Here is a 27,376-nt window from a genome sequence, read left to right as displayed (position 1 = left end):
ATACTAATGTTATTTGTGTATTTTAGGTATAAATTGTAACAATGTAATTTTAAAATCTATATGAAAGAATGGGTTTGTGCCCATTATAAGTATATACACAAACCACGTGAACCCATTTAAAATGAACATATTTCATGTTTTCTTATGAAACAGGAGAGATATGCATCCTCCTGCAAAGTAGTCTGCATTAGACTCAGACTGTGTAGAAGTTTGAAAAACGGAGTAAAGATCATGCTTAAATGCATATTTGGCACAAAATAAAAATCACTAGGCTATCAGTCAAAACTACGTGTTTTTTAATTTAATTTTTAAAAAATTTTCAACATGTAAGAATCACATGAGGAAAGTTGTTTGAGAGGAAATTCTCAAGCTCTGTCCCCAGAGAGTCTCTTTCAATATAGGGTGGCATCTAGGGATGTACATTGTTATTTAGCTTCTCAGATATTCTCCTAAGGACCACACTTTGAGAAAAACTGGGATTGTAATGGAAAAAGACCTGGGAGAAGCACAGAGATTGAGATGAATTAAGTAGGAACTTTGTGATAGAGGCATAGTTAACATTATACCAGGATATAATTGAACTCTATCACAGAAGTCATAGAATGAGCTTTCAAATGTGTACTCAGCTTAACCAGAAGTTCTTTATAAATGTACTAAAGAGAATTGGAAAAATTATAAAGGTCAGGGAGAAGAGTTAAGTGTCAAATTGATTTAAAAACTGCTAAAGCTGAACTTACCGTATGGAGAGAAACTGAGATAAAAAAAAAAATAAGGAATTTCATGAAGCCTTTTGCATAAATTCTTGTATAAATGGAGAATCTGAAATGTTTGAGGTAAAGTCTCATGAGATGACCCTGAAGTTTTTTCCCCTTTCTACATTTTTGATTAAAGAACCTTTTTTTCTATAATCTTAAAGGTAAAGTTACTTTTATAAAAGAAGGGCAGTCTAGTCCATCAGTGACTTTGGTAAAAAAATAGTTATTTTGGGTTAAAAATTGCTTTTCTTACCTTTTACCTAGCAGACCTTATTTTTACAAAATTTCTCTTTTATCATTTAAGACATAATTAGCTGGCAAATTTAACCTCAAGTCCTTTTTTTAAAGGTAATGTCTCGCTGGGAAGAATATATCAGCAAAGTGAAAAATAAAGGTAACACATCGCCAGATGTCACGGAAGTCTCCACTTTCTTCCCTTTTCATGAATACTTTGCAAATGCTCCTCAACCCATTTTTAAAGGTCGGTCTTATGAAGAAGACATGGAAATTGCTGAAGGATGTTTCAGGCATATTAAGAAAATCTTTACTCAGCTTGAGGTAAGGATTCTCAAGTTCTTCTAACTTTCCTTTAAAGGTTTTAAGTTTAGTTGTTGGTTTGTTTTTTGTTATGTAAAATAAATGAAATATTCAAATCTGACAAACCAGATTATTACTTTTAAGTGAGCTTATTGCAAATATTTATAGTTCTAGTTTAAGAAATAAGTAAAATTTAATATGAATTGAATGCCCATTATTCTGGCTTTTCTGGTGTCAAAATCTTGATATTTGAGAAAGGGATGAGCAATGAGGAGATTGAGCAGTGGTTCTTTGAGTTGGAATTTGAGACTGCCACGTAGGCATTCTTAGTTCTTCATGCCTCTTCAGTAGGCAAGTGAGGTTGCTGCTTAGCCAGGATGGTTGATCCTGATTAGTTAGGTGAAATAAGAATCACCATTATACAAAGGATAGGTTTGGAGAAGAATGTGTCTGGAACCCAGAGACCCCTTTCATTGCTTTTCTGCTCCTCTGTCACCTGTGTACTCCATCCACTACATTAAATTCACCTTTGTTATGAATACTTGAAATAGTTTCAGTTTCCTGGAGGGACCTTGAGTAATATAAATATAGTGATAATTTACCATTTATTCAGTATTCTTGGGGTTTTTTGTTTGTTTGTTTTTTAATCCCACTCGAGGGTATGCTTAGAGAGAGGAAGGGGAAGAGAGAGAAAGAAAAGAAACAAAGAAAAGAAACATATGCTTAGAGGGAGGAAGGGGAAGAGAGAGAAAAACCTCTATTGGTTGCCTCCTGTAAGCGCCCAACCAGGGATCGAACCCACACCCCTTTGGTGTATATGACAATGCTTCAAACAACTGAGCTACCCAGCCAAGACTAGTATTCTTGCTGATAATGCAAATGTTTTACCTTTTACAAAAACACAGTCCAAATTGTAGCTTGACTATCAGCTATTATTTGAATTCAATTAGTACCTAATTAATAATGAAAAGAATTATGCTTCTTTAGGCCTAGTTTATGATATGTTTAAATTCTTAGGAATTAAGTCTGATTAACTGGATTGTATGGATGTTTGCATAAGCTATTTTTATTTTCCTAAAATAGTCTCTCACTGCCCCTCCTCCCCCCACTTCTGTAGGAATTCAGGGCCTCTGAACTGCTTCGAAGTGGACTGGACAGATCTAAATACCTTTTGGTGAAAGAAGCCAAAATCATTGCCATGACCTGTACTCATGCTGCCTTAAAACGACATGATTTAGTCAAGTTAGGTTTCAAGGTAAAGACTTGTATTTTAGTTTCTTAATTCATCATTTGTTTAGCTGTTAGTTTGTTTTGTTTTTAATGTAGGCCATAGCCCTTGGAGATTGGCCTACCGCTTTTAGAAGTTTGCATTTGTAATAACTTAAAAATGTCTCTAAAAAGTGATACCTTCCTATGTTTATATGATTAGTGAACTCTAAATGTAATTTTTCTAAATCAGTAATGTATCCGTTAAATGATATTATAACCATATAATTGTCTAACCAAATTTTAATACTTATTAGGGTAGATTAATATATTTTCACTATGTGAAAAATATCTGAACAGAACTGAAAGCTATAAAGATAACATTTGGTGATGTTTTCCAACTATTAAATAAACATCTATATGCTTGCATTGTTCATGCTTTAAGCACACATTCAGTCCCAGTTATTTGTTCATTCAATAAAGAAAACGCCTTCCATGTGAGGACATGGAATATTCTTATTTAGACTATAAGGATGAGATATTAAATTACTTAATCACATTATAAAGACCAGAGAGCTAAAGGGCATGGTATAGCCTGTGACTCAGTTGAAATGGAATGTAATAATTGAGCAAACAAATTTCAATTTGCAGACTGTGACTTTGCTAGTGATGTAGATTTTATTTCAATGCACATCATTTAACTTCCCTGCAACTGATTTATCTGTGCTTGTTTAAAATATGGTTTCTGTACTAGTTTGAATTCAGAATTTGCAAAGTATTTGTTGTTGATGAATAACTGACAAATTTTTTAGTGTTATGCATTCACTGAAAGATAGGTGTTAAGTAAATTGAAGGTGATAGAATTGTTGTTATCTCGGATGAAAGGTTTCTCAGCTGCAAGTAGGACAATAATGTATTAAAAGGTAGTGTGAAGTTACTTTTTTGAAAATTACTAGTGAGACTTTTTCACCTAAATATTTTATTCTTGGGGCTGACATAAAATACACTTTGAGTTTTATATTAAGTCATATCAGTTCAATAACAAGGGGAGATAATGCAGTTGTAATTAGCATGTTATGCTTGCATGTAGCTTTCCACATGCATATTCTAAAACACATTACTTGTAGCTTATCACATTTTCATTATTCATTTCTATACTTACATTGTGCTACACACCTAAAGATTGTTAGCATGGGAGTGCTGATAGTATCTGTTAGATTTTTTATGTTTTTATTTTAAAGTTTTATTTTTATCCAACTTATACATGTGTATCTGGTTTAAGATCTTAAGAACCTTATAGATCTGCTTAAAATTTTAAAAAAGCAGTCCCCTATTCCTTGATCCTCCCCAATTATCCAGTCTTTCAACTCTTTCAGGTTTTCCTTTGTTGTTTTAATCTCTATCAATAAAGAATGTTAGATTTCCATGGTAGGCCTTGTCTTTTGATTCTGTGCTGTTCTCAGGGAGACATGTGTGCACATTCCCAGTATAGTTATGTCACAATTTTGCTTTGTGATTAAAATCTCCTTTTTAAAAAGCAGAATCTATAATGAAACCCGTTTTAGATTGGGAGGTCAGAGGAGGCCTAGAGACATTGGGGTTTAGCCTGATACTTTCAGAATGAGAAAGAGCCAAGCAGACAAAGTGAAGAGAGGATAGCATGAAGAGGACTAGAGGCGGGAATGGTTTTGCCATTTCTGAGAAGATGAACTAGGTCAACATGGTTGAAGCATAATAATGAGGAGAAAGGTGACACATAAAGTACGAGAGGAAGGCAATGCCCTAAGTTAATTCATCTCTTGTACGCCACATTATAATGGATTTTTTTCCTAAGACAATGAAATGATACCAGGGAGGTGAAGTGATTTGATGACTGCTTTATCAGTGATGTAGGTGGTATAAGACAGGAGGGGAGTAAAGAGATTGCTTGCAGTAGTCAGAGTAGTGGCTTAGACTAGAGTGATAGTGGTAGTAGAAATGGAGAAAAATGAATAGGTTCAAGAGGGAGTTCTTCAAGGTAAAATTGACATACTTTGGTGATATATTGAATGCCAGGGGCTGAATCAGGAGATTGTTGAGTGCTGGTTAGGATTCATAAGGAAAAAAACTCACCCTAAAATACTACCTATGGTAAGAGTACCAGTGGATGAGAATTACAAATTAGTTGTTACAGAATAGTCATGGGGATATAAAGTACAGCATAGGAAATATGGTCAATAATATTGTAATAACTATGTATGGTGCCAGTTGGGTACTGGAACTGTCAAGGGGAAAATATATCATTAGCTAGCCACTATGCTGTACACCTAAAACTGCTACAAAATAATATTGAATGTAAATTTTTAAAAAAAAATTTAAAAAGAAGTACCAATGAAAGTGACCTCGTATCCTATATAATAAAAGGCTAATATGCAAATTGACCAAACGGCGGAATGACCAGTCGCTATGACGTGCACTGACCACCAGGGGGCAGACGCTCAATGCAGGAGCTGCCCCCTGGTGGTCAGTGCACTCCCACAGGGGGAGCGCCACTCAGCCAGAAGCCGGGCTCACAGCGCAGTGGCAGTGGCTGGAGCCTCTCCTGCCTCCGTAGCAGTTGGACATCCCCTGAAGGCTCCTGGACTGCAAGAAGGCACAGGCTGGGCTGAGGGACTCCCCCCGCCACCACAAGTGCACGAATTTCATGCACTGGGCCTCTAGTGTAATCATAAATTGATTTGCTTATGTAGAACTTAAAGAACTGAATTGATATTGTAGTCCAAGAAATGATATACAGGATCTCCTCAAGGTAGAGTTTTATATTTAGGGGGCTTCCCTGAGGTTCAAGACAACTTGGAGAGGCAGAGGCATAGTGATCAATAAGATTGTGAACTTTCTGTTTGAATGATTTATTACTTTTATCTGAAATTATTTAGTTGTTTTGCATGGTTGTGGTTATGATGGTATGTGTGGCTTTCAGGCTGCCTTGCTGACAGACTTTCCTTCTCCCTTTCTCAGTATGACAACATTTTAATGGAGGAGGCTGCTCAGATCCTAGAGATAGAAACGTTTATACCTCTTCTTCTACAGGTAAGATACTGAGATCTGAGACACAGAAATTTGCAGGGGCAGCATCAGAAAGCTAGATAATTTTAGGGTGCTAATTGCCATAGTTAGGTATTTTCTTTAACATCATTATGTTTGATATGCTATTTTAAGCCTGGAAACTTCCTTTAAAATATTCACTGGTTATTTAGTAGTTTGTATTGTTTCTTGGAGTACTATTTAAAAATTCATAGTCTATGTCTACTTTTTGAAAAAACGAAGTAATTTTAATAAAGAAAATTGCATTTTTATGGTGTTTGGAGGAAAGATAGGCTTTTTTTTCTTTCCTTTCGTTGAAGTTGTTTTTAGAATTCTTTTTTGTTTATTGGGTGCAGTGCTTTTCTTTATTTTATGCCTAAATCTTTTAAGCTAAATGATGATGTTTAAGTATGTTTCTTATTGTACAATATTCTTTACAATGAAAGCATTAAAAACAAAATGTGGAATTCTAATTTAAGAATCATGATTGCTCTAACTTATAGATAAATTGGGTTCCAAAAATAGTTTTTTGTGAGCCAAGTTATTTGGGACTTGAAATATATTTTATCAGGGTATGTTTCAAGAATAAGGAGACACATAGAGGAGGGAAGTGAAATAGTCGCATAGGAAATTAAAGAAGGGGTAATTTTTACTGCGTTGGGGGTTCAGAACTGGCTCTGAGCATAATTGTGATACAAGGGTTTATGTTGACCTGTATGGGCATCTGTTTCCTTCTGTGTACTGTTTGTCTGATTCTGACCTGTACCTCCCAGAACTCTTTGGATTACCCTAAATGTTAAAATAGGGTAATTCCATGCTTGCCTTCTCAATCCTCCATCCTTCCTCACACGCCATCAGCCAGATGCAGTGGCACCTATACTTGATTCACAAGTCATTCTATGAATGTGCCAGAGTCCTCTCTGTGGAGCAGATGAATATGAAGATTTAGTAAGCTAATGAAGCCATTTAGCAAGAATTTGTGCAATAAGTGGAGACTAGCAGGATAATCTATCAATTAGAATATTTTGCCATTTCCTCACTTGTCATTTCTAGAATCCTCAGGATGGTTTTAGCCGACTGAAACGATGGATTATGATTGGTGATCATCACCAGTTACCTCCGGTCATTAAGAACATGGCCTTTCAGAAGTATTCCAACATGGAGCAGTCTCTCTTCACTCGCTTCGTCCGGATTGGAGTTCCTACTGTGGACCTTGATGCCCAAGGGAGAGCCCGAGCAAGGTAGGGGGTTATTCTAGTTTAAGGGTGCCAGCTCAGTAATCAGGGTATTTGATGGCACCATCTGTATACACTCTCAGCACTCCCTGCTGTCCAGGAACTGGCCCTCTCAGTATCTGAACACCTTTATTGCCTTGGCATGGGTTGTGAATTTTTTCCACTGTCCTTCTCCTTTTTTTATGCCCCCCAAAGATAATGCAGTTAATATCATTTTGAAATATAAAACAAAAAGTTAACCAGAGGAGAACACACCAATTTTTGCTTCATAAAGTGTACAGGCCCTATCTCATAGTTACCTCAAAATTTTCCTGAATTTATGGACTTTTCCCTGCTCTTTGATTTGAGTGAAGATAGCATGGCCTCAGAGAGCACTTTGGAGCTGTCACTTCTGTACTGTCGTCTGCCCTCTGATTTGGTTAGTTGAAGTAGGGAGGCAAAGGATGAAAAAGCATTACTGCTAGAGAGAGGAGCACAAAGTGGGGAGGATGAGAATTAAGAGGAAGAACACAGTTCCTTAGAAACACCCTATCTATGATAAAAGGGATTTTACCTTGCTAATATTTCCTGTTTGGGGGGCTTTGTCTTTGGAAAGCTTGTGCAACCTGTACAACTGGCGATACAAGAAACTAGGCAATTTACCCCATGTGCAGCTCTTGCCGGAGTTTAGCACAGCAAATGCTGGCTTGCTGTATGACTTCCAGCTCATCAATGTTGAAGATTTTCAGGGAGTGGGAGAGTCTGAGCCTAATCCTTACTTTTATCAGGTAAGAAAAAAAACGTAAGACTTTTAAGTTTATTTTGCATTTGGCAGGTGGAACTACTACCTAAATCAGTGAGTGATACGAGCCATGTGGCTAGTCATTAAATAAAGGAAAGTTAGATCCCCTCCTCACAGCATAAAAAATTTAATTTCAAATGGATTAAAGATACATACACAAAGGGAACTATTAGAAAACTTTCTAGAAAGAAGAAAATATTGATGAATATATAATGTTGGGGTGAGAAAGAGCTTATTAAGCTTGTTACCAGACACAAAAATCATAAAGAAAAATACTGGTTTGAGGAAAAAAATTTTCAACATTTAACAAACAACAGGTTGAAATCTGAATTTATATAGAACTCTTATAAATAGTTTTTGCTTTTTTTAAAAAAAATCAGCTCCCCAACAGAAAAATGCAATAAGGATAAGAATATGCAATTCTCACACACTCACAAATATAGATTTATAGCAAGTACAAATCGCTGGCACATATTTTCACCTCTGATACTATTTGTTGGTGTAGGTTTGGGGAAATTCTATACTCATGCAATGCTAGTAGGAAAGTAATTTGGTAGGCAGATTGTCAGTATGTATTAAAAGCACAATGTTCTCACTTCTAGTAATTCTTCCTAAAAAAAATTAGATGAATTTACAAAGGATTTATATGCTAAAATGTTTATTTTATCTTTTACTACAAATTATTTTGGAAATTAGAAACAACATAAATGTCTTATCAGTAGGGATTAATTATATTGTTACCTATTCCATATAATGAAATACTGAATTGCCACTAAGAATGACAACATTAGCCCTAGCCGGTTTGGCTCAGTGGATAGAGCGTCGGTCTTCAGGCTGAAGGGTCCCAGGTTCGATTCCGGTCAAGGGCATATGCAACGGTTGCAGGCTCGATCCCCAGTGGGGGGCGTGCAGGAGGCAGCCGATCAATGATTCTCATCGTTGATGTTTCCATCTCTCCCTCTCCCTTCCTCTCTGAAATTAATACGGCATATTAAAAAATAAAAAAAAAGAATGACAACATTATAACCTGGTTTGCTGACAGGAAAAATGTTTATGCTGCATTAAATAAAATTAAAAAAATCAAGTTGTAAGTATATCTGTAGTGTTCCATTTTATTTATAAAAAGGAACAGAAAAACAAATATATAGAAATATATATTGGTAATCGGTACGAAAAGGCCTGGCAGCATTTACACCAAAAGATTTCTTTTACCTATATTAGAGCTGATGCTTAAATAAATGTAGTTTGCTGTTGATAAGATTTACACAGTCATGCAGCTTCTTTTCCCTGCTGTCTTCCAAAGAACCAGAAGATTTGAGAGATAACCTGTGCGAGTGTCACAAGTGTCACAGAATATAAATGGCTTTTTTGAAGGTCTTCCTGTAATTTTCCTGTTGCCTTGACACGAAATGCAGCTTCTTGTCTTTCTTTTTTGATTTATATGTTGTACTTCTTTCTCCTTTTGCTTTCTTCCCTCATCTCTTACTCCTCCCATCAGTCTCTCCTGACCTGCACTAAGCAGCCTGTGTGTGCTTCCTGACTTTCAGGCTCAGGGGAGCTCCTTTCCTCCAACTTTGACCACTCCCTAAAGTCAGCCAGACTGACTAATAAGAGGCCACAGCCTCTTCCCACGTAAAGTAGAGGTGGCAGCCATCATAAGAGAACAAACACAAAACACAAAAATACTGTGAAGTCTGAAGAAGGAAAAGCATGGTGTAAAAATTGAAGGTTGACTACAGTACTGCTAGATGTATGTGTTATTAGACTGAATCTTATACTGGCTTCTAAGCCCGTTGCCTCGCCCCTTTATGTTAATGTTTCTTTCCATAGCCATTGTTCCTGCAGCAGGAAATTATCCATCTGCATTGTGATTGTTGTGGTCCCAAAATATTAAGTCTTTCAGTTGGTAACTTTTATTTTATGATGTTTATTACAAATATATTGCAAATGTCAAAGGGTAATACTTAAAATATTCTACATTTATTTGTCAGTGTTACTCTAGGGTAATGTTACTCATCAGTTTCATGTAAGGTGTTCACTTGTCCAAATTATTAACTCTTCACCGCTTGAAGTGTGATAAATGTGCTAGCTGTGCCAGTTGGTTAACTATATAAAATTGAAAGAAAAGACAATAAATGCACAATCTGATTCTGTTTGCCTTGCAGAATCTTGGAGAGGCAGAATATGTAGTGGCACTCTTTATGTACATGTGTTTACTTGGTTACCCTGCTGACAAGATCAGTATTCTAACAACTTATAATGGGCAAAAGCATCTTATTCGTGACATTATCAATAGACGATGTGGGAACAATCCATTGATTGGAAGACCAAATAAGGTAATTTTATGAATATAATACATATATTCTCTTATTTATGATATTGGTAAGATGGAAATATTTGTATTTATTATGAGTTCTTTATATTGTCCCACTTCGTCTCTTTGCTATCTCCTTTTAAGATAGGTGAGAAAATGCTGTCATAGGAACTCGAAGTAATTCTCTGACAAACCTATCTGTCAGTGTTGTTGGTTTGCTTTGAACTCCTGTCTTAACTACCACACTGAAAATTTTTATAGATAGTCATCAGAAATAAATGTTTATAACATTTTTGTTGACAAAATGATGGATAATAAAATTAGATTATTTAGGTAGTATTAGAGTAGAGATGGGAATTGTATCACTTTTTGTTTTGTTTGCAAAAGTATAATTTGTTCTGTCTCTTTTTGTGTGTATATAGGGGAGTTTTTTTTTTTTTCTTGAAGATTAAGAATTGTGAAGTGCCTCTAGACCTAAGATTTTTTTTTGTAAAGGTTTTTTTTTTATTATGTGTAACATAGGCACAATTACTTAAAGTTAATAAATTTTATTAAGGAATTTCACATGTTGTGATTCCTTCTACTGCCTTAGTTCCTCCTGAGTTTGAGTCTTAATCCCTTTTAAAAATAATTCTTGCTCAATCCATAGTTATCACATCAGTTAGTCTTATATAACAGGAACATTGGATGATCATGTGATCACATCAAACTGTCTGGTCACTAGCAACCCAGAAGGATTAGCTAGACAGAACATCTGCAAGACTCCAGAGATCTCAGACAGCTGTTGGAAAATCTCTGATGGCTATTACAAAATCACATATAACTTGTGTTTTATTTATATTGGACAGATCTGATCTAGGCAACAAAAATAAGTAAGGGCTCATAAAATGTTCCCAATAGGCCAAATGCTAGCAATGTAGCAGAAAGAAAACCTAGTGGGAAAAATGTTTTGTGGTCATGTCCACAGCAAATGAGATGTGGGGGGAGTAATATAAAATAAATAAATAAATATGCTTGATTTTATCAATAAAATGTTGAAAATTGGAAAGAACAACCAAATACATTAGTAATGATGAGGTTAGGACTTTGGTTGTGAATATGGCTGTATAAAAGCTCTTTCACCTTTTCTTGGAAATAATCCAAAAGTAAGAGGAAAATGGGGAGAAGAGAAGACAAACTCCATTTTTAGTGAGATAACACAGAAAGGGGTGACTAAAATCATGAAGGAAATAGGGGAAGGAGGGAATTTAGGGGACTGGTCTTGAAGGTGCCTGCAAGTGTGCACTTCATGACGGTGAGTGGCATACTCTGAAGTATAAGAGCCACATCCCTGTTTCTGAACAGTGGATTCAGAAATTGGGGTGAGCAGACCCCTTCCTGGTCCCAGATTGGTTCAAAGAAACCTCTAGGTGAGCTGTATGTGCCATAGCTTTATTTGCAAATAGACTGTCTCTATAGTAGCAGAAGAAAAGAGAACCTATTGTGAAAAAAAACCCATCCAGCCTTTAGAACACAGTCCTGCTCACCCCACCCTAATCACTTACATAGTAAGTGGGTAAGGAAATCCACTTACTTAGTGGCAAAATAGTGGGGAAGAGGAGACTAGTACAAGCTCAATTTATACAGGAAAAAAATCAGGTAAAGAGCATCAAAACATACTAATTGACAAGATACATGTTCCAGAAAAAAACATGTTGACCTGGAACAGATGAAATTTTGAATACACATTTAGCTTTGAATTTTAAAGTACTTTAATGAAGTAACAATATCTGAGAGGGAGGGCTACAAAGTAGAGAATTAAAGAACTCTGCAAGAGACAAAATATGAAATGGAAGAAAATAAAACAAAATTATAGAAATGAAGATAAAATTGAAACGACTATGGTGAGGAATAGACACTCCATAAGGGGTATAGACCGTGAAAATTGAGTAGCTAATAACTTTGAGATGTAGAAAGTTTAGAAATAGAAGAAACTCAATATCTGAGTTCTTTTATTTATAAATAACAGAAAAACTTAATTCAAATAATAAAGACAGTTACTCCCTCCCTTAGCAAGATGAAAGTAGCATGGCTCCAGGTTAGAGGGACTTGGTGATGTAGTCAGAGACCAAGTTTCATTTCATCCTTCTGCCAGCCCTTCTCATTTGAGATAAGCTCTCCACATGGTCAGGATGGCAACAGAATTTCCTAATATAACACCCACACACAAGAGCAAAGCACTTGAATTCAGAATATATGAACTTCTGTAAAAGTCACTGTTAAACGAAGACAACCCAATACTAAATTGGCAAATGTATTGAACAGATATTTCACTCAAGAAGACATATGAATGGCAAATAAGCATGTGAAACAGTGTTTACCATCATTTGTTGTCAGGGAAATACAAATTGAAACTATAGTGGTATACCACTATGCACCCTGTAGAATGCTAAAATTATAAAGATTGACATATACAAAGTATTGGCAAGGATGTGGAGCGACTGGAATTCTGGAACTGGAATGTTGCTGATGAATGTGTAAAGTGGTACCGTAACTTTAGAAACAGTTTGACAGTTTCTTATAAAGTTACGCACCTTCTACTACACAGCTCAGCAATTTCACTCTGAGCTTTTATCCAACAGCAGTGAAAACATGGCACAAAAATATTTATATAAGAATGTTCATTGCAGTTTTATTCAAAATAGCCCAAAACTAGAGGCAATGCAAATGACATGAACATGTGAGTAGATAAACAGATTGTGGTGTGCATTCAGTAGAATAGTAATGAGGTAAAAAAGTATGAACTTTAATGTATACAACACATGGATGAATCTCAGAAACATATGCTGAGTGAAAGAACTTTAAAAAAAAGTACATAGTGTATGATTCCATTTTTATGGAATTCTAGAACTGGTTAAAACAAAATCTATAGTGACAGAAAACAGCTCAGTGGTTGCCTGGAGTGGGGAATACAGATTTGACAAAAAGGGGCCTGAGGTCTTGGAAAATTTGGTTGTGGTAGTGGTTTAAGGGAATATACTGTATATTGTCAGGATGTATCAAATTGCACACTTGAGTGCATTTTACTGTATGTCAGTTATACCTCTGTGAAGCTGACTTCAAAAGAAATGTTAACTTCCAAAGGTAGGACCATGATTGTAATTTTTACAGGATAAGCATTTAAACTTTTTGTTGAATTAATGAAAAAGATAAATGCTTGGGTGCCAATATTAGACTGAAACCTCCCTGAATTTCCTTACTTGTACATGTATTTTCAAACTGAACAATAAGTACTATGAAGATTATTTATTTTTTGATAGAGGAATGCTATAGAACTAGGAATGTGTTCAATGATAAGTGAGCAAACTAAGTTATATTGCTGGGCATCAAACCAGGATACCAGATAATGAGCTAAACACAGTGCCTGCTTTCATGGAATTGAGTAGTTTAGTAGGGGAAGACTGTGAATTCCACAGATGTTATTCAGCTCAGCAGAGGTAAAGATGAGTAACATAGGGACATAGCCATCTGGTTACCGTGGTTTATTTCAAATAGTTCATGTTCATTAGTTCGTCTTTTGAATGCCAAGTATATGGTCATGTTTATTTTGGATTGATTATTTTAAGTATGCCGTACTTACCATTTTTTTCTTTCTAGGTGACAACTGTTGACAGATTTCAAGGTCAACAGAATGATTATATTCTTCTTTCTCTAGTACGAACCAGGGCAGTGGGCCATCTCAGGTGCGTGAGGAAAAACTGTCATCATGTCATTGAACTTTACTATCTGTGTCAGTTTTAAACTTCTGTGGCTAAGTAGTTTGACTTTTATTAAATTTAAAGTATAATTAATTGTTGTGGCAGCTTTTGGTGCTGTATGTTGGAGTGTAAGAATGGATCTGTCAGAAATTAAAAGAAGTAAAGTGGTACAAGCGTCTCTTCAGAATGACTTTTTCATTGCACAGGATCTCTGGTGTTTCCACACAGTCTCTCAGCTTCAGTGTTAGAGAATAAAGGAACCATTTGTTCTCTCAGTATTAAGAATTGTCAAAACAAACAATAATCTATTTTTGTCACTTATTGTGATGTACTTATGCACTAGAGATTTATGGGAATAATGTCTTCTGATTACAAAGTAGCTGTTTAGTTTTATATAAACCTTCATTTCATATGACTTAATAGCAAAACTATATGGAGAGTTCATTTTATTATTTTATTTGGTGGATATAAAAAGAAAATTCTGCAAGCTCTCATAGTATAATCAGTAAGTCAAGCTCTGTTTGGAGCTTAGCTCAGTGCTCAGGTTCCATTCGACTGATAACTTTATGTAAGAGTAAGCAAAGATAGAATGTTTCAAGAAATTGTTTGAAGACTGTAGTGTTCTAAAATACAGTTTATTTTTGTTTATTTATTTGTCAAGCAAGTATTTGAGACTGGCTTTTCTAAAAAGCAGTTCCTTTGCCGCAACGAGAGTTAGAGCTCGCTGCTGTCTGAATGGGGCATCATTACGATTTATATAATTAAATTTCGCATAAACTCAGTGTGAGTGCACGAGCGCTGCTTCCTCCCCTCCCCACCTTTTTTATTTCGCTGTAATGCTTTGTCTTTTCCAGATTCCCATGACTTTAGCTCTCTGCTAGTTTTTGCTTGACTTTTCTGGAAACTTAAAAAAGAAAATAGATGATGATGGTAAAATACTTATCATAAATGAAAGGTTAAACAAGAGCCTGGTTTTGGTATTGTCTAATATCAAGATTTTCTAAGCAAAAATACCATTATCCATGTAATCAATCTTTGTATTTGCCAAAATTTGCTCTTGAATGTCCAGTTTCTTCTTCGGGGTTACTGGTGATGGTTCAGGTGTTGTTAGATTATACAGGGGAAATGTTCATTTAAGTATTATTTATGCTTCCAATTACATAAATTTCGTAGGTATCTTAGCTAGAATTTTACCAAACCTTTCTTGGATATTTCGGTTCACAGAGATAATCTTTCATATCTTTTTCTAATATTTTGTTTTTTAAGTTTCAAGAGATCAAGGAAACCTACTTCCTTCTTATTTCTCTTTTAAATAATAGCTTTATTGAGATATAGTTCATATATTGTACAATTCACATATTTTAAGTGTACAAGCCTGTGATTTTTAGCATATTAATGGAGTTATGCAGCTGTCTTCACCGTCAGTTAAGGTCATTTTCATCACTCCAACAAGAAACCCTGTACTTACCAGCAGTCACTCCCTTCTCTCCCCAGGGCCTTGGTGACCACTATTCTCTTTTCTGTCCTAGATTTACCTATTCTAGGCACTTGGTTTAAATGGAATCGCTTGGCATAATGTGTTCAAGGTTCATTCCTGTTGTACCATGTATGAATACCTCATTCCTTTTTATTGTCAAGTAACATTCCATTGTATAGATATATCACATTTCATTTATCATTTATCAGTTGATGGATATTTGGGGTTTTTCCACTTGTGGCCATTATGAATAATGCTGCTATGAACATTCATGTACCAGTTTTTGTGTGGACATGTTTTTCTTTCTCTTGGGTGTAATTATTACCTAAGTCATGTGTAACTCTGTGTTTAACCCTTTCTGTTTCCCAGTGCCTGTCATATTGCCTTTGCCCACATCTTTTTCACCAGGGTAGACTGGATGGTATAGGAGCCAGATTAGTCTGCTTTAGTTCCAGAAACCTGTCTTAGGGACACTGTGGGCCTGTTCAGAAGCCAGAGTAGTGAGACATTTCTAGTCCCTTTCCCAACATTTGTTGTTCTTGTCCCCACCTGATTTCAATACCCCAGGTACCAATAGAAATGCTGGGGACCTGCTCAGGGCAAAGCAGTGAGACTGTCACTTCCTGTGTTGTCCTCATAAGGGTCTGTCAGAACGACGGCCTGTTGTTCCTGCCCAGTCGTGTTCTGGGACTGAAAGCAGGTGGTGATCTCATTGCCCTGAGTTCAAGATATAGCTTCAGGGAACCCTGTCTGCTCACTTACTCTTCTGACTGGTAGTGTGCCATGCTCATAGTGTTCGGTCACTCATTACAAATCCTTTCAAGTCAGTCTATTACTTGGCAGTGTGCTGGGTTCTGGGTCTGTAGAAATAATTCTAATATTCGTGATCTCTACCCTCTTGGAGCTTAGAGTCCATTTGGGAAGACATTGAGCATATCCTTAGAAAGGTGCCCATGCTTGCATCTGCAGAGGATCTTAGTGTAACCCTCCTCCTGCGCAGGGAGATCAGGCTTGCGAAGCCGCTTTGCTGCACTGCAGCCCTGAGGACTGGAGAGCACAGTTCCTCCAAGGGACCAGGTCAGGGTTGCTGCAGCCCTGGATCTGTGCTCTGCCTAGAGGTGGAGAGCCTTCTGGGTGTGAAGGGGAGACCAGAATGTTATGCGAAGGGATATGTTTTCTCCTCCCTACGTGAACATCTCACAGTTTTGTGTAGTGGGGGGGATGGGAGAATCCCTGATTATTATATTATCTTTGTAACATTTGATCTCTAACACCCTAACCTTACTTTCAAGGATTAGGGATAATTTTACCAGACTTTGTTATTATTCATGAAAGTCTTCTTTTTTGTAAAATTCAAATAGCCATGTAAGAGCATCTCCAGAAAACAAACTGTCCTCTATATTTGAAACTAAAATTATCTTTTTTTACTAAAACACATACTAAAGTTAGACTTAATGTATAGCACTATTTTTATAAATTGATTTGACTCAAAGTTTTAAAAGCATATATTCCCTTTAAGAGATAAAGAAAACTGATATTCATTAGATAGTCACATGTGTAGTTGTGTCATTCAGTTTAGCCATTTTATTACTGTTTATGTGAACACTGAATACTTATTGTAGGCCAGGCATTGAGCCCAGGTACTAGAGTAATACATGAAAAAAGACATGCTATATGTGGTGTTATACCATGTCAACATACTATCTAATCTAATAATAGACAAATATGCAAATTGACCGCACCTTCGCTACACCCAAGCCACACCCACCAACCAAGCCACGCCCACCAGCCAATCAGGATGAATATGCAAATTATCCAAACAAAGATGACGGCTAATTTGCATATCGCAACAGCGTAGAAAGAAGCCAAGAGCTGCAGAAGGGAGCAAAGCTGCAGAGAAGCAAGCAAGCTGGGGGGGGGGGGGAGAAGGGAGGAGCGGAGGCGGGGCCGGGAGAGAAGGAAGTTGAGCACGCAGGGCCGGGGGAGAAGGAAGGAGAGCAGGCTGGCGGAGAAGGCGGGGCGGGGGGAAGGGAGGAGCGGAGGCGGGGCCGGGGGAGAAGGAAGGAGAGTGGGCTGGCGGAGAAGGCGGGGCGGGGGGAAGGGAGGAGTGGAGGCGGGGCTGGGGGAGAAGGGAACAGCAGGCGGGCTGGCGGAGAAGGCGGGGCCAGGGGAGAAGGGAGGAGCGGAGGCGGGGCCGGGGGAGAAGGGAACAGCAGGCGGGTTGGCAGAGAAGGCGGGGCCAGGGGAGAAGGGAGGAGCGGAGGCGGGGCCAGGGGAGAAGGAAGGAGAGCGGGCTGGCGGAGAAGTCAGAAAAGCAAGGGGGCTGGCGGAGATCGCGGGGCGGGGGACAAGGGAGGAGAGCAGGCAGGGTGGGGTAGAGTGCAGCAGGAAACCCTATTGCAGGATTTTTCCTGCAACGGGAACGCTAGTCTGTATTATAAAAGGCCAGTGGCCGGAATGCCGGAACGACCAAACGACTGGTCACCAGGAGGTGCATTGATGGGTACCGCGGTGGCGGCAGGAGGGACTCTGGGTCTCATGTGATTTCACGCACAGCGGCAGGAGGGACTGTGGGTCCTGCGGTGGCAGTGGGAGGGACTCTGGGTCCCGCACAATTTCGCACACTGGGCCTCTAGTATGTTTATATTTGTAATTATTATTACAAATAAGTGTAAAACGGTGGTGAAAATTACCGAGGAAGTAAAATTTCATTTTGAAGAGCATGGAAGTTTGTAGGTGAAGAAATGGAGGAAGATTGGTTCAGATTGACTTATTACTGGTGCCTGACAACTGAACTATATCATAATACCAATATAGCTTCTTGGATCTTTTTAGTCAGTGCATCAGTTATTTTGTGATTTTTTTCTCCCCCTTACCCCCAAAGAAGTCAACACATAGATTAGCAATAAAGCATTAACTTTGTACTTGGTTTACAAATCACATAACATTGATTAACTTAATGTTTATTCTATTAAGTTTTGAAGAAACCTAACTTTTTGTTGACACAGCTTAATAGGAATATTTAGTAGAATATGTGAGAAAAAGAAAAAAGCTACATAAATATGTTATTAATCTTGATGTATGTTAATTACTTTTGTTTGTTTCCCAAAGGGATGTTCGTCGCTTAGTGGTGGCCATGTCTCGAGCCAGACTTGGACTTTATATCTTCGCCAGAGTATCCCTCTTCCAAAACTGTTTTGAACTAACTCCAGCTTTCAGCCAGCTCACAGCCCGCCCACTTCATTTGCATATAATTCCAACAGAACCTTTCCCAACCTGTAGAAAGGTAGGACTTCTGCATTCTACACAGCTGTATTCTCTTATGGATGATCACATTAGGTAGGAACATCATCAGACAGATCTTCCAATTACTGATTTAAGAGTGTTGCTTGCATTAAGGAACTAAATTAGATTTTCTATATAAAAATAATATATGCCAATATTTATTGAGTACTCACCATGTATCAAGCAATTAGTTCTTTATGTACATTATTTCATCTCAGTAACAGCCCTGCTCAGTAGGTTTTCTTATTAACCCAGTTTTACGCATGAGGAAATTGAGGATTAGAGAAGTAGTTTGGCCGAGCATCTAGTAGATGAAGAATTCGGGATTTGAAAACCCAGGCAGGCTGACTCCAGAGTCCATGTTCATAATCATTGTGTAGCTTTGTAAGGAGACCTTAACAGAGTAATAAATAGTTTAGCTCTTGGAGAAGCCTTAAGAAGCTTACATTCTGGGAAAATGTGGGAGGGAGCAGCACATACACGTATACTTAACAAAAAGTTACACTCAGAGAAATACCACTCCCTCCTCATTCATCCCTGCTTCCAGTTTCCCCTCCCTCCTTCTTTCTTCCCTTTCCTCTCCCCTCCCCCCATAAAAGCAGTCTCTTTAGTTTCTGGTTTATTCTTTATATATTATCTTGGCACAAAGGAGCAGATACCTGTTTATTTTCTTTCTTACATGAAAGTAAGCATACTATATAGACTTGGGCTTTGCCTTCTTATTTAATGAAATGTCTTGGAGATCCATTGGAATTTAAACAAAGCTTTTAAATGTTTACAGTACATTTTTCTCCCTCTTAGAGACAAAACAAGATTAAATTCTGTGTATCTGTTTTATAATAATGCTAAGTACTTTCCAAAAGAGAAAAAGAAATGCTGCTATAGAGGAATTGGAGGAACCGGTGGAGAGATATGATGAGGGTGGGGTCATGTAAAGCCTTGAGTGTCAGTCTCTGAAGTTTGGACACAATCCTATAGCGCTGAGGTTCTCCATCTGTTGTGGGCTGATGATTAAGCAGAGAGATTCCTGACAAGAGGTCTGGGGCAGATCTTGGGGTTAAAAGGATGCCCAGGTGCTTTGAATCCCAAGGGCTACAGGGACACACCTGGTGAAAACTCGGAGTGCAGTTCAGGCAATATGAATGAGGTGAAGTGTAGAAGCTGGTGCTTTGCACAGCACCATGGATTCAGGCCTGGGGACTCTGCTCAGGAGGCTGTGGGGATGGGCAGTGAGGGCTGAGCAGCTAGCACTGCCTCCCAGAAGAGGCAGCTCCCCAGCAAAGCCACCTGAAAATAAGCAAACGGATCAAAACAAAAAACCCTCCTGTTTTGAAGGCAGTGTTGTGGTTATAGCAGCATGGGAGCCTCTGCACACAGATGCTGTGACCTTTGCAGAAAGTGACCATTATCAGAAGAACACCTGCTTACATGCGTGCCTGCCACCCTGCCGAATTCTGGGAAATGCTATTTAATGTACTGAATATTTCTAACTTTATGTGCCTCAAATAATTGGCCACTTTTATTTATTTATTTCTTGATAAAAGTTTTTTACCTTTATGGTTTTCTGAAATTTTCCTGTAGTAAGAAAGGGGAGACTTTGTATGATAGATTATAAATAGGAAAGTTGTTCATCTTTATTCTAATATGGTTTAGGAAGAAGTGCAAATTTTGTACTTTCTCATTTACTTTACCTGAACCAATAGAAAGCATTGTTTCTGAGATTGTGGTCAGATACTACTCCACTCTAAGCACCTCATTCTGTCTCAGACACTGAATGTACATCTCTGGGGCCAGGGCCAGGCCTCTGATTGAACATTCTCCCCCAGATGGTCCTGATAGATACACAAAGTTGACACTTTATACTACTGTTTGCCAACATTTCTGACTGTATATGCATTCTTTATTAGTAAAAATTCCTTTTGAATGTTCGCCTTCATGACTGACAGTCTAGATATTGTTAGCTTCTTATTTTTTAGAAAAACGTAAGTAGGAAGAACAGTTTTAACATTTTATTTCTGAATCTTGAGAATTGCCTTTGGAGCATATACAGTATTAGGAACCATTACTTTAGACCAGTGGTTCTCAACCTTTCTAATGCCACGACCCTTTAATACAGTTCCTCATGTTGTGGTGACCCCCAACCATAAAATTATTTTTGTTGCTACTTCATAACTGTAATTTTGCTACTGTTATGAATCGTAATATAAATATCTGTGTTTAGAGGACATAAAGATGTAAGTGTGCGAATACAATAAAGAAGGAAAAAGAGTGATTCAATTTAAATGTAGAAAATGTAGAGATTAGGAGGGAGCTAAGAGTCACTAGCTTTTAATACAATTTCAGGCTGATAAGCTTATGCTTACACATAAAACAGAGAGATGGACACCTATTGGAATGCTAGCTTTTAGTGTTTTTCACTATATTTAACTTCCTTTTTGCCTTTTCTAGAATGGGGAGAGACCATCTCATGAAGTACAGGTAATAAAGAATATGCCCCAAATGGCAAACTTTGTGTACAACATGTACATGCACCTGATACAGACCACACATCACTATCATCAGGTGAGTTTTCTCAGCACTAACTCTTAGTTTTCTTCTTACTAAAGAATCTTATCTGTTGCAGAATATATCATTTTTTAGAAAAAATTTAAGTGTTATTATATTAGTTATATTAGTAATATAGTGATTTGGCATTTTTATACTTTACAATGTGATCACCCCACTAATTTAGGAATCATCTGTCACTGTGCAGGATTATCACAATATTATTGACTGTATTCCCTTCACCTCAGAATAAATCTTTAAATACGTGATTCCTTGTAGAAAACCAACTAAACGAAAATGGGTTGTTAGTATTCATATAATATCCATACTTTCAAAACATCTTTATGTAGGTATAATTCAGCATGCAACAAAATCCACTTATTTAAAGTATACAATTTGATATTCTGACACATGTATATACCTGTGAAACCATCATCACAGTCAAGATAACGAACATATTTCTTAGCCCCCAAAGTGTCCTCATGCCTCTTGGTAAGCCCCCTCATTTTTTACTAATCCCTTTCCCACCGGTTCCAGCAACCAGGCTCAGCATCTAGAGCTGCTCCAGTGTTTGGGTGGGACAGAGTCTCGTACCCTCCCCCTCCCTGCCATGGCTTTGTCCCAGGGCTTGGTTTCTCCCTGCCCCTCACAGAGCTCCTTGATCACCGTTGGCCCTTCTCGACTTGGTGTGTCGGTCAGTCCTAATCAGCCACAGTTTTTCCAGAAGTGTGACAGCAAATTCCTTTGCTAAAAAATCTAATAGGTTTTCATATTATTTTCCTCTCTAGAGATGTAACATGTATTTTGATCATTTGTGATATCCGTGTTGGCATATTCAGCAAAACGTAGGCCATTGTCATCAGAGTTGTTTCATCTGTAACATGAAATGGCCAGCATTATTCTGGAGAACTCTTAAGAGTGAACAGTATCTATTAGGAAGATAATAATGTTAATGTGAGAGCTTAACTTTATAAGCCAATTCTTTTTACTTGAGTTCATTCATACTGATATTTTCCTTTTTTCTTACTTTTTCTATTAGACTTTATTGCAGTTACCACCTGCTATGGTAGAAGAAGGTGAGGAAGTTCAAAGTCAGGAAACAGAAATGGAAACAGAAGAAGAGGGCATGCCTACTCAGGCTGACATCCCCTGTCTAACAGATGCCAGCGTCAGTCACGAACTGTTAGCCTCTCAGCCTGAGGCCACCCCCGGTGAGACGGAGGCCACCCCCGGTCAGACTGAGACCACCCCCGGCCAGACTCAGGCCACCTCCGCTGTCTCTGAGGTCACTGCTGCTGCAGCAGGCCCCGAGGCTGTGCCCACGGAGGCTGGCACCCAGCAAGATGCCACATCTGCCCCAGAGACCAAATAGCCAATGCCAGCCTTTCTTAGGGAGGACATTTCACCTGTAAAGTCAAAGTAAAGTTACTTTTTGTATTTTGTATCTGCTTCTGCCATTTTAAAGGTAATAATGTTCAGTCCTTATTTTTGTTACCTGGTAATCAGTGTTTGTTCTTGGATATATTTTTTAAATTGTATGTATATGAACAACTCCATTTCAGTTCAATCAGAAGGGCAAATAATCATTCCTTTGATATTTTTCTCATTAACTGAGTGTATCTTTAATCATACCTACATTAAAAGAATTTTCTATAAGATATATAGGACATATTTTACATTTTTAGTGAACTTCTATAAAAAAGAAAAAGACAGTGCACTGGAAATAATCATAAATGCCCCTAAGCAAGTGTTGAAATTGGGGAGGAAATAGTTCTATCATAGTATCAGATGCTCAACTTGTTTTGTTTTTAACCTTTCTTCCTTGATGTAAAGGCATTAACAACCATAGCATACAGGTTTCTCAAATCCATCAAAGAGGTTACATGTATTTCCTTCCCGAAAATTTGTTAACAGATCAGAATCACCTAGAGTGTCTGTTTCTTTTTGGGGCCATTCCCAACCTAATGAACGAAAATCTCAGGTGAGGGCCCAGGACTGTGTCCTAGAGCAGGTGCTCCGGATGTTTGAGTTGCTGGCAGAGTGGCATCAGATAAGGCTGGGGAGGCTGAGCCAGGTTTGCCATTTAGCTAAGCAAGAATGTGGCAACTCTATGTGGGCAAGAAGGAAGGCCCGGAGTCTGGACAGTGAGAGCAGTGTGCTGAGACCCTGTGTGCAGGATGGAGCTCACAGGGCACACCGAGGTTCTGCGTTTCCTGCCTGGCTTAGTTCTCTTGGTAGATAACCAGCCACAAAGAGACCTTAAGGTAAAATGTGCTCCAGTTCTGGGAGAGGAAAGAGATGCGGACCTTGCTACTTGAGTGTGGTTTGCAATCAGCAGCATCAGTGTCTATTGAAGGCGTGTTAGAAACGCAGGCATTAGGGTCTACCCCAGACCTATTAAATTTGAATCCGCATTTCCGCAAAGTCCCCAGGTGATTCGTAAGCACTTTGTAGTTTGAGAAGCACTGTACTGAGATTACTGTGCTGTCCTCACATGAATGAGAGGTAGAAGGATGATCTCGAAGGTAGAATTACCTGAGTGACTAAGATTTCCTGACAAGGACTTCTGCTTATAAGGTCCCTGCATGGGTGGCCAGAAAAAGTGAATATTTGTATATGTGGAGGGAGAAATTGCCCACTAGTTCTCTCCCACATTTTGACATCTGCTAGAGTGGCTAAAGGAGGCATTTCTCCCAAAGTATCTCCTCTACTACATGTACTTTAGCCTTGACCATGTCCAAAGAACCTTTGATGAAATAAGAACTGCACACGGCCATTGAAATGCTTCTGATTCTCCAACTTGAAGAAATGATCACTTCATTAGGAAATTAGACCCAGGAAGTCAGGCCAGGGAAGGGTATTTTTGAGTGACTAGTGTTGCTCAGCTCTATCAGGTGGTGGCAGATGTGATTCACTCTCACCTTACAAGTGTCTCATGCCTCAGAATTCTGGTGTAATGTGGGTGAGGGAGGGAAATGGAAGTGGTGGCTGATGAGGGGTGTGAAATGATGAGGAAACTGCCCTAGGAAGGTAGGTTGTCTGCTATCTGGTAAGGATTGAGCCAGGTAGCCAGTTACATGTTGTCTCCGAGTATAAGAATTCGAAAGCAGGTGTTTCAGGCATCTGTGTGAGGACAAGCACCCGCAGAATTACTTTCATTGTAAACATATAGTATCAGGTGAATATATAGTATCAGGCTAAGCAAGAGGGAAGGAGCTTTATGGTATTACTAGAGGCCCGGTGCCCAAATTCGTGCATGGGTGGGGTCCGATTGGGGCCAATTGGGCTGGACCGACCCGGGGCAGGGGCCGTGGGTGGTTGGTGGGCTGGCCCTGCCCCCAATCACGGGGGGTGTGTGTCATGATTAGGGGTGGGGCTGGCTGGGGGAGGGGCCGCAGGTGGTTGGCCGGCCCCACCCCCTGGTCGAACTCCAGTTGAACTCCCAGTTGGTCGTACTCTCGGTTGAGGGGACAATTTGCATATTAGCCTTTTATTATATAGGACTAGTGACCCGGTGCACAAAATTTGTGCACATTAAAAGGGAATTAATTAGAGGAAATATTTTAATATTGCTATTTGCCCTTTATAATAGAAGTGTCAGAGATGAAAGAAAATTAGTAAAATGTATATGAAAACCTTCCTCCTGTCAGAGTCTGGGGCTCACCACGGGAACCAGAGTCAAGTCCTCGCTCACCCACGTGTGCCTCGAAATCACGGAAAACCCGGACCTGGCCGGCCCAACCCCCATTGGACGGCCCCATCCCTGTCAAGCCCCGCTGGGTGGGGGACACAGCCTCAGGTCCCCTGGCCTGGGGCAGGGTGCGTGTCCTGAGGTCCCCCAACCCAGGCCAGGGCAGGGGGCATGCCTTGAGTTCCCCATCAAGCTCCGCTGGGTGGGGGGTGCGGCCTCAGGTTCTGCAGCCCAGCACCAGGGTGGGGGGTGTGGTCTGAGGTTCCCCCGTCAAGCCCTGCTGGGGTGTGGGGCGTGGCCTGAGGTCCCCAAGCCTGGCACTGGGGCGGGGGGCGCAGCCTGAGGTCCCCTGTCAAGCCCCACCAGGCGGGGGGCGCAGCCTTAGGTCCCCTGCCCTGGCCCAGCGCCATGCAGCCTCAGGTCCCTGCTGATTGCTCGTTAAGGCTCATTACGGGAACTCAGCCTCCGCTGTGGGCGCAGCCATTTTGTGTTATGGAATCCCTGCTTCCATGGTGGGCGCAGCCATCTTGACCGTTATGGTGTGATGGTCAATTTGCATATTCCCTCTTTATTAGATAAGATTGCCTGTCCTGGAAAAGAATGATTTTTCTCTCTACCCTTTAGGGATATGAATTATAATACCTGTGACCAAGATAAGCAAACTTTTATGCTACTTTCTCATTAAGTAAATTGTTTTCCAAACACTATAAATCACGGTCTTGCTAGATCACCATATCTTTTTCTTTGCTTCTGATTTCCTGTTAAACTCAAAAGGAAATTTAACTGGAAGATGGGTATGTCCTTTGCATTTGTCAAAAAAATTTTAAAAAGGATTATGGTGGTGGGATTTGAATTATATTAGATTGCGTTATCTCTGGAAAGGCCAATGAGTTGCAGTTAACTATAGAATTTTTAAGGAACTTAAGAGAGCAACTCTTATTTTAAATAATAAGGCTGAATCAAATGGTCTTAGCCAGGGTAGTAACTGTGGAGAGAGGGGTAGAATCCAAGTCCATAGGCCTAGGATAGGATTTGGTTTATTTATAAATCTGAGAGTTTTCTGTTTAATTTAGAGTAAGCACAGACACAGGTACTCTTCGCCTGGAGACCACTTCACATTAGTGTTCCCGTTGCTCTTCCTGTGTTTCATATCTGAATACGCAATGATTTGGACTCTATTTTTAAAAGCCAAAAAGATGCATGCAAAGAGAATGAGCATGAAATGAAGCAATTCAAGAATTTAGATTTTTTTCCCCTGAAAAATGCTGAGTTAAGAAAGTTTGTTACCAGAGTTGAAAATAAATAGCTCCATTGGTTTGGGCAAATGAATGACAAGATCTAAACATTATCGGGTCTCTAGAAGTGATGATAAAAGTTGAGATGTTTTGCTAGATCCTGGGAGAAATGGGCCATTTGTGCTCCCATATAAAATGAAGTGTTTTGTGATCAGGAGACAGCATGATGTTATAAAACAGACCTCGGACTCACTCAGACCTGGCTCAAATTTTAACCTAATTTACTCATCAGCATTTGGGTTGACCTTGGACTGGTTTTATAACCAGTCTAAGCCCCAGTTTTCTTTACGTACAAAATAAGGAAAAGATTTGTTTGTTAATGAGGTGATGTTCATGAAAACATCTGGTATCTAGGTGCTCAGTAAATATTAGTCGCTCTCTCTCCTCTTTTCCCTGAAGCTTTGAGACAGTGTAGGATTTGCAACCAATCCTCTGATGTGGGTGCTTAGCTCTGCCCCATCCAGGGCGCATGGAGCAGGATGAAGAAGGGACATGGGTGGAATTGACCTTTGAGGATCAAGAATCACGCCCCCTGATTGGGAACCTGAGTCAGTCTGGCATGGCATGGAGGGTGGTCTCTGTGGAACTAGAGTTCTGGCAGCACAGCGTAATGGGAGGGAAGGCATGGCTGCTGTGCAGCATCCGACGGACTGATGACTTCCATCGTCCTGAATCCTGTACTCCCTACCCCCAAATCATTATATTGTTGCAGTTATTTAGTTTCGTGCCTTGAATATACTTTTTCTTTTTTATCTTGAAGCCCCTCAAATGGTATTTTTATAGGTGTTTCTTCAATTAAAATAAGATTTAAAAGATTTTTTTTTTTAATGCTGACCCTTTTGCATCAGCCAATAGAGCAATTAAAGACAAGCATTGCCTTGCTTCCCGTGAAGAGTGCTTGGCAGTTAGCCTTTGTAATCATGAAGCAATCATGTTAATAGATGTTTAAGAATAATACAACTGGCACAGTACTGAGCCACGGATGGAGATGAGCACATGAGACTGTTTTCCTTCATCCCTTGGTGCTCTTTCGTACCCAAGAAAGGGGTTCAATTCAGTGGGACCCAGAAACTTTCGATGCTTTAGTTTTTCTTCCTAGGAACCAACTGGAGCTCAGTCCTGGAGCATGATTCAAAGGCAGCATGGCTACTGCTGACCGACACTTGGCAGCTTCAGTCAGTTGCTCTCTCCCTTTTGGCTTATACTTATTTCAGTGGCCACATAAACTTTTGCACTTACATACAAATGTGGCTGATCCCACTGTTTCTCAATATGTATTACAGGAAACACTGGTCTTGAAGCATACTCTGAAAAACATGCTCCATGGTCAAATAAGTTTAGGAAACGTAATGAATTATTATTTCCCTTTTGTCGAATCACAGTGTATTTCTAGTTAACTAAGAGTTCTGAGAATTTCTGCTAGAAAAAGAAATCATGTTTAACTCAGCATTTCTCA

At 39.1% G+C, this 27,376-nt stretch overlaps 1 protein-coding gene across 1 annotated transcript in view; it reads left to right on the top strand.

Annotated features, from left to right (window-relative positions):
• The window catches only part of AQR (aquarius intron-binding spliceosomal factor), a gene marked incomplete at its 3' end in the record, with an annotated part of 97,481 nt that extends 75,175 nt beyond the window's left edge, over nucleotides 1-22,306 (top strand). Inside the window, exons 26-35 of the mRNA XM_079768749.1 lie at nucleotides 1,104-1,313; nucleotides 2,410-2,547; nucleotides 5,496-5,567; nucleotides 6,615-6,802; nucleotides 7,392-7,563; nucleotides 9,743-9,913; nucleotides 13,528-13,613; nucleotides 18,217-18,391; nucleotides 20,839-20,952; nucleotides 21,974-22,306. Coding sequence (XP_079624875.1) covers nucleotides 1,104-1,313; nucleotides 2,410-2,547; nucleotides 5,496-5,567; nucleotides 6,615-6,802; nucleotides 7,392-7,563; nucleotides 9,743-9,913; nucleotides 13,528-13,613; nucleotides 18,217-18,391; nucleotides 20,839-20,952; nucleotides 21,974-22,306 — 1,659 coding nt within the window. The remainder of the gene's footprint in view (nucleotides 1-1,103; nucleotides 1,314-2,409; nucleotides 2,548-5,495; nucleotides 5,568-6,614; nucleotides 6,803-7,391; nucleotides 7,564-9,742; nucleotides 9,914-13,527; nucleotides 13,614-18,216; nucleotides 18,392-20,838; nucleotides 20,953-21,973) is intronic.
• Between the last annotated feature and the right edge of the window lie 5,070 nt (nucleotides 22,307-27,376).

This window comes from Cnephaeus nilssonii, assembly GCF_951640355.1.
Source record: "Cnephaeus nilssonii genome assembly, chromosome: 4".
Taxonomy (NCBI): Eukaryota; Metazoa; Chordata; class Mammalia; order Chiroptera; family Vespertilionidae; genus Cnephaeus; species Cnephaeus nilssonii.
The sequence above is the reverse complement of the archived record's forward strand: the minus strand, read 5'-3'. Positions and strand labels throughout refer to the sequence as shown.